The 12469-nt window shown below is 36.9% G+C and overlaps 1 protein-coding gene across 2 annotated transcripts in view; it reads right to left on the bottom strand.

The window, feature by feature from the left end:
* The window catches only part of stab1 (stabilin 1), an 85872-nt gene extending 80323 nt beyond the window's left edge, over window positions 1-5549 (bottom strand). The window contains exons 1-6 of one of the 2 annotated variants that reach the window (XM_053653270.1): window positions 5226-5549; window positions 4924-5051; window positions 3604-3719; window positions 3417-3502; window positions 1623-1692; window positions 1028-1123 (exon numbers count right to left, since the gene is read on the bottom strand). In XM_053653270.1, the coding sequence (XP_053509245.1) occupies window positions 1028-1123; window positions 1623-1692; window positions 3417-3502; window positions 3604-3719; window positions 4924-5051; window positions 5226-5279 (550 nt within the window). In that variant the 5' untranslated portion in view covers window positions 5280-5549. Of the gene's footprint in view, window positions 1-1027; window positions 1124-1622; window positions 1693-3416; window positions 3503-3603; window positions 3720-4923; window positions 5052-5225 lie in introns of those variants that run through there. The other variant, XM_053653271.1, reaches the window with a different exon arrangement.
* Window positions 5550-12469: the final 6920 nt, after the last annotated feature.

The following is a 12469-nucleotide window of genomic DNA, read 5'->3' as shown; positions in this document are numbered from 1 at the left end:
TGGACATTTATTTAAAAAACCTATATATTGCTTTGGGCTAAAACATGTTATATGTTAAATTTATGAGAGGCTCTATGCAGGAGTTAAGGCAGTGAGATTATCACTGTTTAAGTTCTTAGCTACTCGTTAACTTTGCCTCAGTTCTTAGCTGATATACTTCATATTTGGTAAGACGAGTGAGGTTCGGTAAGTTTAGTTTTACGATTGGATTTGTAGTTGGATTTTTGCTTTTCACGTAGTTCCTTTGGTAGTTTGTGTTTATCAAGATGTAGCCAATCTAGCTTGAGGCTTCTGTCACATGGTTTAGCTTACATTATGTTACTTGTTTAATTTATGAAAAATATGTTGTTGTAAAAGGCACTTTACATGAAGCTTATATTTTCTCGTTTTATTTAATCTTGTTTTTGCTGATTCCTGTGGTATCAATCATGAAGCAAATGTACTACAGTATATGTGCTGAACTCTACACAGTGAAAACCTTAGAATAACAGTTCTGCCAAAAATTTAATTTACACAAGGTTACTCTAACCCCTAAATGAAGTCGATCAACCAAGACACGTTTAGCATCCAGTTTAGCATTGTGAAGTTGGTTAGTATCTCAAAGAGACTTGCTTATGTAGTTTCTGACACTGTATGACACATTATTATTACTAAAAAAAAAAAAAAAGGACATAAAGGCTATTGCAAGGCTCAAAAAGCTGGAATCTCAGCACATAGCTATAGCTTGGTGTCACACAGACAGGAGATGTGGCCATAGGATCCAAAATAGAGTTATTAGAAGTGACGCAGATGGTAACAGATTTTCAATTTAGTTTGTATAATTCATTTTTAACATTATTAAAACTGTCTGCGAGCTTTCCTTTTGGGTTAGTTTATGCTTCCAGTATTTGTTAGCTACATAACCATTGTAACCCTAGTGCGAAACTAAAGAAACTAAAGGAATGTTTTGGTTGACTAACTACATTTGGAATGTTTCTTTAAACATTGTAATACTGCGGAAGATAAATAGAGGTATAATCAACCTTACCTTGGTCACACCTTGGTCCTGAATATGGTGGTTGACAGTAACATTGGCCATCTCCATCCGGACCCGAATTACACTCTCCATGCACACAATCGCACACTAAAGCAAAGGTACATTACTACTCATAAAGATGCATAAAGACCATGTATAAGTAGAACATGGATTAGCAAAAAAAAAATCTTAATATAAATAATATATCAATACTGTCGAGTCATTGTAATTCTGAGACTGACAGAATTAATTTCATATACACTCGCAAAGCAACCGGATAAGTGTATCTCAAACAGTATGTACATTAAGTTTATTAGGATGCATAGTGGAAAACTGAAAACAAAAGGCGTAACTGACATTACAACCCTCTAAGTTACATACGGATGCTTCTAAAAATGATTTACAAGTGAGCTACGAACAGTATGTACAGCAAGGACAAGTGGTGAATTTGATTAAACTAATATTTCACTATGCTTCTTTTGTAAATGGAAACTTAGTTGCACGACATAATAATGGGATCTCTGAAGATACCAGAAATGCAGATTCAAAATACAAAGCATAAAGAAGAAGAGAGAAATGAAAAGTTAGCAATAAAAAAAGAACACACCTGAGCTGCAGCGTTCACCGTAGGTCTTCTCATTAGAGCATTTCTGACACACAAACCCTGTGTAGCCCTCCTGCAAATACACTCAGTCACACACATGACCTGTACTGTACAACACATAGCACGAGGCAAACTGGAAAGTACTTTACTAGACTAGAAAGCAGAGAGATACAGGGGGCTGTAGTTTGAGAGTACTGCTAAGGACGTTTATCAAAGCACAAATTCTACACAGCAGATTGATACTACACTGATTATTCAAGACCACACTCTTAGCTGTTTGTGATAAATAGCTGGTTTGTGAAGCTGACATCTATCTGAATTGCATGTTCACACAGATTTCACACAGATTGTCTGCAATTTCTTCAAAGTCAGATATAGAAATCTTCAACCTGGAAGAAGCAAATCATTTATGTGCATGTATTGTCACAGATTTTGTAGGATATGCATAAAATATTGAAATGTTATTTGCTAAAAAATTTTTTTAAAAAATTAAAACAAAAAACACAAACTCTTTGGCACAGACTTTGTAAGACACCAATTTAAACTCACAGATTTGTTTGTGCATCCTGAAAAATTGTGTGTGCAGTTAGTTTGCAGGTGACAACCCATTTGCTGTCCTATATTTTCCCAGCTGTTGGGCTAAAAATAAGCCAGTTTGGTTTGTTTTTAACCCAGTGTACTACTACTACCAGTAATAATAATGATTATTGTTATTACTGGTAGTAGTAGTAGGAGGAGGAGGTGGAGGAGGAGTATACAATAACAGTACATGAATAATCATGTACTAATACCTGAACTAATACTTTCTTAAATATGAACCAATGATAAGTTAAGGCATGTACTAATCACAAACTAATGAAGAGCTAACCTTAACTATGACATGAGTCTCATGAATTCAAGTGTGAATAACGGCCACCTTAATTACATGTTAGTACATGTTTGTTAGTTCATGTACTAATTAACACACAGAGGTAAACTAGATCAAAAACATGCTCTGTAAAAGAATATGAATGAAATGTGCATAAATTCAAATTATTTGTATAATTTATTTATATAACTTGGCATATGCAGTTTTAGGCGTACACTTTCATAATTTACACTGATACACTTTATCAAATGTAGGAAGAGGCACTAATAATAAACACCAGTAAACCCGTTTTGCGTCATTCTCCATCCATTTCTCTTCAAATCCCACTGTAGTACTAGTATGTGCTCTGGGTGGCTTGGGCCCAGGCTACTGCTTCTTTGCCCATAAGGATGAAATGAATACAATAACATTTATTCATTTACCAGATGCTATTATCTATTAACATTTAAAACCAGTGTTCTATGAGATAATTGTCCAGTGTATTAGTCATGGATGTCGCTGTAGATCTATGTAAATGATGAAAGTAATCCAGCGCCATCCAGTGATGTTTGTGTACACAGCTGCATCTGACAAATTATATAAGCAATTTGAAATTATGCACATTAAATTGATATTCTTTCTTATAGTGCTTCGTTCTTATAATTAATATATTAACTATCAAACACGTACTAATGTATTTAAGGTGGTCATTATTCACGCATAAATGTATAAGTGCATGATTAGTACATGTTTTAACTCATCATTAGTTCATATTTATGTAAGTATTCACTCAGGTATTAATGCATAATTATTCATGTAGAGTTATTGTAAAGTGTTACCATAATAATTAAAGGCCCAAACAATGTATTTTGTGTTTGTTGGTGGTAATCTCATTAATATCATACAGAATAGAATGTAACTGTAAGTAAAAACAACGTTTTATAAATTACCTCACACACACAGGTGCCATTCCCTGATTCACCATCCATGCAGGTACCATGCCAGTTACACACTTTCCCTGACAAGCTAGGACACGCTGAACAGATAAAAACCCTGGCTTAATACAGTTCGTTGTAGCACTGGGTACAACATAGATAATATCTCAAGCAGAATTAGAGCTACAGTTATCAAACTCACGTGAACACAGAGACCCATAGAAGCCTGGACAGCATCGCTTTATGAGCTTTACTGACTCACAGGAGCGAGAGCATCCAGGCAGCTCCAGCAGGCGATCACCGATTTGCACCGTGTAGCTGAGAAATCAGACACACTCAGACTACAGCTAGACAGAAATGTAAAAAATCCTAATCCAACACACAAAATATGTTATCTGGTCAAATGAAAATATCTTGAATATGGGCAAATGTATCTAATATTTTTTTGTTATGAGATTATTATAAATCCAAGACAATATAATTCAGTCTATTTTTAGATGCTTTTACACATTTCAAGCATCAGTATTTTTTTTATGTTCTATTGTCTAATAATTTTGCTTATTTCTGAAATAAATAAAATGAGAAAAAACAATTCCTCCAGTAGAATAAGAAATGTTCAAGCTTGACATTAGTGACAATGTCTAGAAATAGGCTTCATAGTCATATATTTGGTTTATTGTCATCTTAAAATAGGAAATACTAGATACATTTGACTATATTCTAGATATAGTCATTTTTGTCCTTTTGATGTAGTGCTTGATCGAGGTAATCAGGGCCATCATGAGAACTAAAGAATTGAACAAAAATGAATCACGCTTATTAGTTAAAAACATATTTGGTGTCCAAAGTTGGACTTCATTAGTTTTGTACTACTATAGTTATGAGGCTAATGTAACGAACATTGTACAAACTGCATGAGAAAATAATCACACACTCGCCTCAGAAGATATCCTTTGGCTAAGTAATACAATTTGTATATAAACAGTTTCATAAACTTACAGAAATCTGTATTTTTAAAAGTGTATTTTTATATCATCTGGATGGATTTTTATGTACAGTTCTGACCTCATGCTCTGCTTGATGGCTAACACAGAGTGTTCAGCTTTTTTTTTTTTTTTTTTTACAGATAACAGTGTGCCGTATAGTGTCAGGAACCACATAAACAAGTCTATTTAATAACTGAACAATTTCCTTCCCTGTGAGGCGAGTGTATAATGATTTAGGCATGCAGCTTGCACAAACTTGTGCTAAACATGTTACGTTTTGTTACTTGTTATCAAAATTAGGCTTGTAACTACAGTACAGAAGAGTAAAGGCTGATTGATTGCATTTGTAGTAAGAGGAATGTTGTTTTAATTTTCTTCATCATTGAAGTTTTACTTTGCATTATAGTTATGATGTGCCCAGGGTTTATTTCCTGCAGATCTTAGCTCAAATCCACATCTGAACATTACAGCTGGTAGTGTTGGAGCAAAACTCTTGCAGATTTCTCGTACAAGCTAGATGAGACGTAGTCATTTACCGGCACTCAGCATCAGTCGAAGTCTTCCACAAGCCTCGTGGGCAGACGATAGCAGGTGCAGCAGCGCAGGACGTGCACAGAGTGGAGTGGCGGACAGTGCGTGGCTCATCACAGCGATTCGAGCTAGCCTTAAAACAAATCAGGTCATGGAAACATGCTGTGCACGGAAAATCAACTGGTGTCGAAGATCTGAAGTTACAGTGAGATTTTAAGGGGAAATATCTGGCTACGTGTTGCCTAGAAACTGCAAAGAATCCTAAACCTTACATACTAAAAAATACTATAACTTTGAAGCAACTTACCTCAATTTGTAAACCGCACAGCACTATAAGTCCTAAAATGAAGAGATAACGCATGGCTACTTTCTGAGATCAAGGACGCTTGGGCACTCCTAAAATTCTCAAAGATAAGCATGCATGAAAAAAATCCACCCGAACCTCCCTTAAACCATGAGTTATGAGGCACAACGGAGAAGTTTCAATCTTTCATGTCCACCGAGTTCTTTAGCATTCTTCTTGCTTTTGGGGAATGAGGTGTCAGTCTGTTCCTGGTGAGCAAAGGAGGTTCTCTAACTGACCACGCACTGTTTCGAAAGAGAGGAGAACGAGTAAACGATCCTTTCCTGACAGGAAAATGGACAGATTTCCTCTGCCATGTTTGTTAGGAAATCCGTACTTGTCAGCTGACCACTGTGCGAGGTTCAGCAAAACACCAACTGAGAGTGCCGAGAAGCTGAATCATTGTTCAAAAGGTGTTGAGCAATATGTCCACTACACGCATGTTAGACATGATACATGTGAGGTTTTCAGTAGCGACTTTAACGCTGTCAAACCACAATACAGTCCCCTCCAAAAGTATTGGAATGGCAAGGCCAATTCTATTGTTTTTGCTATACATTGAAGACTTTTGGGTTTGAAATAAAAAGATGAATATGAGACTGAATATGAAACTGTGATATGTCAAACAACTTAGAACATGGTGCCTTTTGTTTGAACCCACCCAATTTTTCAAGTGATCAAAAATACTGGAACATGTGACTGGTGTTTCTTGCTGCCCAGGTGTGCCCTGTTAAGTTGATTGTTTAAATAATTAATAGCTCTGTATGTCTACTCTTTGTTTGAGTCCAGCATCACCTGAAGACTGCATTTGTTATTAACTAGGATAAAACAACATGAAGACCAGAGAGCTGTCTATGGGAGAAAAGCAAGCCATTTTGAAGATGAGAAAAGAGGGAAAATCTATTAGAGCTATAGCACAAGCATTGGGCATAGCCAATACAATACCACAATTTGGAACGTCCTGAAAAAGAAAAAACCACTGGTGTACTAACAATGGAACAGGCATTGGAGAACATCAGCGGTTGATGACAAACGTTGTGAGAGCTGTGAGGAAAAAACACAAAAACAACGGTTAATGACATCACCAACAACCTTCACATGGTAGGGCTGAAGGTATCACAATCCACGATTCGAAGAAGTCTTAAAGTGCAGAAATATAGTGGACATAGCACAAGATGCAAACCACTCATCAGCAGTAAGAATCAGAACGGCAGATTGGAATTCGCAAAGAAATACAGAGATGAGACACAAAAGTTCTGGAATCAAGATGAACCTCTACCAAAGTGATGGAAAGGCCAAAGTGTGGAGAAAGAAAGGATCTGCTCATGATCCAAAACATACAAGTTCATCAGTCAAGCAGGGTGGAGGTAGTGTCATGGCTTGGGATTGCTTGGCTGTTTCTGGAATGGGCTCACTAATCTTGATGATGTAACTTGATGATGGTAGCAGCAGAATGAATTCAGAAGTCTAAAGAAACAATCTGTCTTCCAATTTACAGAGAAATACATCCAATCTAACTTGGAGGAACTTAATCATGTAGAACATACTGCCAACACAACAAAGGACTGCCCTGGGCGGAAGACTGGCAAACTAACAAACTGGACCATTTAGTGATTACTTATATCATCAAAGAGCAGGTAAATCTGTAGATAAAATATATGTATATACAGTCTATTCCTTGCAAATATCCAACTCACCACGAAAACATAATGAGCCCACAATAAATTCCTAACTTGAGTCTATGTTTAACAAAGTGAATTTTTACGGAAATGTATTCCATGTGTCATATGTGATGTATCCATCAGATATAAGGGATTTACTATAACAAACAGCATGCTTTACCACGTAATCCATTCAAAAACACGAGCAAGAGATCATCCTCAGCAATCCTCTGAAGATGAAATGGGCATAAAGGGGATTTTTGTTTAATTCATAGTTTATTCTTTATCCTTATTTCAGCTTGAAACCACCGGAGGCAGCCTTGTGCTCTTCACACTTACTAAAGGACTGTTTCTCATGTCATATCCATAGCACATGTTCATCAGTAACCTTTTATATCAAACCTTTTTTTGTTTTTTTTTTCCTTTTTCAAATTTCCCTCAAATAATGTTCTCATTAATGACTTCTGCAACAGTCTTTCAAGTCTGGGATCCCACTGTTTCTTCCCACCTTATAAGCACACGCCAGTAAACTAGTGACTCTAAAAAGTCCAGATTATGAATGAATGCATGGAAAGGAAACATCTAAAGTATTAAGCAAAAAACATTCAGAGAACATTATACTTGATGTAAGTGTAAAAAAACAAACAAACAACTAAATTCCTCAATTTAGATGAGGAAGGATTATCAAAGTGTCTCTAATTCCAGAGTAAGTATCTGGTCTTTATTACAGTTGCAGTATAACCTGTACTATGTAATAAATGTATAGAAAAGGTCTAGGCACCTGTTGTTATAATACTGGTGTTTGTTCTTGATCCATAACAATGTCTGATTCAGTTTTCTTTTTACCGTTATTAAGCAAACAGGAAATTCAGTAGATATGAAAAATGCTTGATCTGCAGAAAAACACCACAAATGTGTTCTTTTGGTCAGGGAAAAACAGACTTGGCACTATAAACTAGTGCTGCGTAATCAGAATTATACTTTCCTTTCCTGACATTGTTTTGCTCCCAGTTTGAACAGAACACTCTTCAAGTAAGAAAAGTGCTATCATCAGCCAAAGTAGGCTGGTTCATAAGTTCAGTGTTATTAACAGTAATTTGTGATAAATTTGTAAATTGAGTTACAATTCTTGTAATATTATATTATATATATATATAATTTAAAAAAAATTTTTTTTTTTTTTTACACAAGCTTGATTCTTAGTACTATGTGTCGTTATTTGGATGATCAACAACTTTTTTTTATGTTTTGTGATAGTTGTTCACGGGTCCCCTGTTTGTCGTGAGCAGTTAAATTGCCCACTGTTCTTCAGAAAAATCCTCCAGGTCCTGCACATTCTTTACTTCTCCAGCATCTTCTGTATATTTGACCCCTTTCCAACAGCGGCTAAAAGATGTTCAGATCCATCTTTTCACACTAAGGACGACTGAGGGACTCATACACGACTATTACAAAAGATGCAAACATTCACTGATGCTCAAGAAGGCAACACGATACATTCAGAGTCAGGGGGATGTAAACTTTTGAATGGGTGATCACTGTAAATTCTTACTACAAAAGAGAGAGAAAAGAGAAGTTGGTGACTGTTTATAGCTGATAACAGGAAATTGTTCACACATGTTCAATAACAAATGTAATTATAAATGGATAAAAAGTATCAAGTGTCAATCACTGAAAACACCTCAAGACATGCTGTTATAGGAAAATAATCGACTTCAGGGTGGTAAAAGGAGGGTAAAGTAGTAAAACGGTAAGACTTTGTGTCAGGCTGCATCACGTCACATAATCATTGACTATTTTCCAATAACGCCTAATAAAAAAAGAACATTAACTAATCGTGTCACAGAAGTTTTAAGGTAGCAGTTGAAGAGGCTTTAGAGAACGTGGAGCAGACCCAAACCCAACTTTAAGAACCACGGGTGTATGGAATCCTTCTTTACAACTTTAATTGAATTATTCTTTCATTAATAAAAATTTCTTATTCATTTCCTGCTGACTGAGCGCGCTTAGGTTTTAGGTAACACTAGCATGATTCAGCTATTTAAATTTGTCTTGACATTGCAATGCAATTGATCATATTATATTTAAAAACAAAACAAAAAAAAACCTTCCTGTAATTCAAAGGTACAGGTTTAAGTGTAAGATTTTGGAGTGCCTACAAAAATATTTGTTCAGAGACAGGGCTGAACATCACTCTGCACGCTGACCACAGTGCACTCTGCCTTCACTGGAATAACAGGATGCAATGAGGTCAAAAGGAACACAATGGCTAGCATTACATCCTCACCCAAGATCTCCCATAAAATTTTTACTTTTGTAAAAATTCTGTTTTTGTAAAAAAAAACAACAACAACAAAAAAAAACAACTCATTCTAAGTTCAGTAGCACAGAATAAGACAGAGTGAATCCTAGTAATGCATTGTTCAGCTCTGCTCCTTCACAAATATTTATTAGTGTACACTGTGCACACTTTCTTTTATACTTCCTTCGTTTATTGATATTAACAGGGTGAGTTTGTGTTACACACTCTAAAATACTGAGTAGTTATTTTTTATATGAAATATATTTAGGCATATTGATTGTGTATAAACATTTTATTCAATTCATTTACATTATGTTTCATGTGTTTTCTGATTAAGTTCCCTTAACATTACGTTTTCTTTTAAATGACTCTGTGCTGAATGGAGAAGGAGGATCTAATACTGCTGACTGTCATGACTGTGTGGAGAGAAACCACTTAAACAAAGGGCTTCACGGTTAAGGTCATTAAACACATCTTTCCTAACTGCTAGATTGCAAAAATGTGAACCGCACATTTCAACTAACAGCTCTTTCTTTTGGGAAAACCCTAAAGCATATTTTACAGTCAGAGAAATTTTCTGACTCACAATGTTTTAGTGCAGCTATGAGCTGCAATTTCACGCTGCTCATACATGTCAATGCCTGACCACAGAGCGGCTATTATACTGGATCATTTTGGTTAGTGTAAATTGCTCCTCAAACTATTCCTGCAATGCTATTTGAGTAAACAAAGCTCCACCCCACTAGGATAGACTGTTTATAAATCTCTGCATGTTTTTGAGAATTATTGGGCTTTAGGTTCTGATGAGCAATTTGACTCCAATTTTGTGAATACACAGCAAAAATCCCAGAACGAGTTCACAAAAATAGATTTGCATTTTATGCAAATTATCATGAGTATATGAGTGGGCAGAGCTAAATGGTCTTAATGGCACAAGAGGTGGGAAAACGGAAAAATGGGCAAGTGTAAGGATCTGAGCTATTTTGACAAGGGCCAAATTGTGGTGGCTAGACAAATGGGTCTTGTGGGGTGTTCCCAGTATGCAGTGGTTAGTACCTACCAAATGTGGTCCAAGGAAGGATAACCGATGAGCCAGCGACAGGGTCATGGTCACCCATGGCTCATTGATGCATATGGGGAGTGAAGGCTAGCGCGTCTGATCCAATCCCACAGAAGAGCTACGGCCACACAGATTGCTGTAAAAGTTGATGCTGGCTATGAGAAAAAGGTGACAGAACACAGTGCATCACGGCTTGCTGTGTATGGGGCGGCGTAGCCACAGACCACTCAATGGGCATGTGAGCATCAGAACTGGACCATGGAGCAATGGAAGGCAACCTAGTCTGATGAATCATGTTTTCTTTTACATCATGTAGACGGCTGGGTGCGTGTGCGTCGCTTACCTGGGGAAGAGGTGGATGCACTATCGGAAAAAAGCAAGCCAACGGAGGAAGTGTGTTGCTCTGGGTAATGTTCTGCTGGGAAACTTTTGGTCCTGGCATTCATGTGGATGTTACTTTGACACGTACCATCTACCTAAACATTGTTGCTGACCAAGAACACCACTTCATGGCAACGGTATTCCCTAATGGTAGCTTTCAGCAGGATAATGTGCCCTGCCACATTGCAAAAATTGTTCAGGAATGGTTTGAAGAACATGACAAAGTGTTCAAGGTGTTGACTTCCCTAGATCCCAGATCTCAATCTGATCAAGTATCTGTGGGATGTGTTGGACAAACAAGTCTGATCCATGGTGGCCCCATCTTGCAACTTACAGGACTTAAAGGATCTGCTGCTAACGTCTTGGTGCCAGATACCACAGCACACCTTCAGAGGTCTTGTAGAGTCCATGCCTCAATGGGTCAGAGCTCTTTTGGTGGCACAAGGGGGACCGACACAATATTAGGCAGGTGGTTCTAATGTGGTTGATCAGTGTATGTTTGTTTTTATATGCAAAAACATGAAAAGTGCCCCCATTGGCCAATATGAGTGAGGTCACAACAGTTACTAGCAGGTCTTTGGATCTACTATTCAAGTTACATGACGATAGCTCAATGTTAACCCTATCAAATGCCTGCTGAAAGCTAATTGGCTGATGGTGGCAAGTATTCAGGTGATCAAAAATCCACCTACATATTAACCTAAAGATGCACTATACCAGAATTCAACTCAATCTGACTTACTGTAGCTGAGAAATAGTTATGAGAACTTTGCATCTGGCCTCAGAATCTTGTGCTGTATATGCCTTTCAAATTTATACATGCAACCACTCAGTTATTTGAGTAGATCAGGCTCTGCCTTGCAAGGATTGCTTGGCATGTGGCGGCCATATAGTTTACAAATGTTAATATGTTTTGGATGATTATTGCGCTTCAGACTCAAATAAGACTGAGTAATTTGACACCAGTTTTGTGAAGATATTGAAAAAATCCTAGCACTAGGTTGCAAAAGCAGGTTTAGAATATAATGCAAATGATCTCAAAATTGAAAAGGGTGGAGATTAATGATTGGTGGATAATAAATGGGCGGACATTTATTGGTCCAAATTGCTTTGGAATTAGCCCAGGAATCAGAGAATCTCAGGTTTCTCGAAATATGGGCTAAAACTTACAATGTTATGCTATAGCGCCACCATCAGGTTGATTGGGCCAGACGGCATACTATCTATAGACAAAATCTCTATGATTTATGGATTGGTCTCCACGATTCGTTTTATGGGAGAAAAAGAATAAGAGCAAAAACAATAGGGTTCCAGCAATTTGTGCTTGGCCTGCTAATAAAAAAAAATAATAATAATAGTCCAATAATGTATTTAAATTAAATTTAAAATGTAGTGTAAAATGATGGCACTTTATTTTCATTAATTGATGGGTGAGAGATGAAGGTCTTTGAGCAGCTCCTTTTTCAAACTGTTAAGGGAACTGGTTAATACCTAATGGGAGCTCATTTCCTGTCATGATGGGGAAATGCATAATTTTGTGAATAACAAAACCTGAGAAAAAAAAAACTGTGGTTTTAACGTACAATCACTTTTATTTGGATATAATCGCTCAAAGTTAGAATCTGATTTTAACATGAAAGCATAGTGTTGTAGTCTATATGGTATTCCAGATTTCTCAATTAATAAATCCATCCATTTTCTGTACCACTTATCCTACACAGGGTTCAGGGAGACTGGAGCCTATGCCAGGGGACTCAGGGTACAAGGCGGGGAACACCCAGGACGGGGTGGCAACCCATCACAG

Source organism: Ictalurus furcatus, chromosome 21 (assembly GCF_023375685.1).
Source record: "Ictalurus furcatus strain D&B chromosome 21, Billie_1.0, whole genome shotgun sequence".
Lineage (NCBI taxonomy): Eukaryota > Metazoa > Chordata > Actinopteri > Siluriformes > Ictaluridae > Ictalurus > Ictalurus furcatus.
This window is presented reverse-complemented; position numbering and strand designations above follow the sequence as displayed.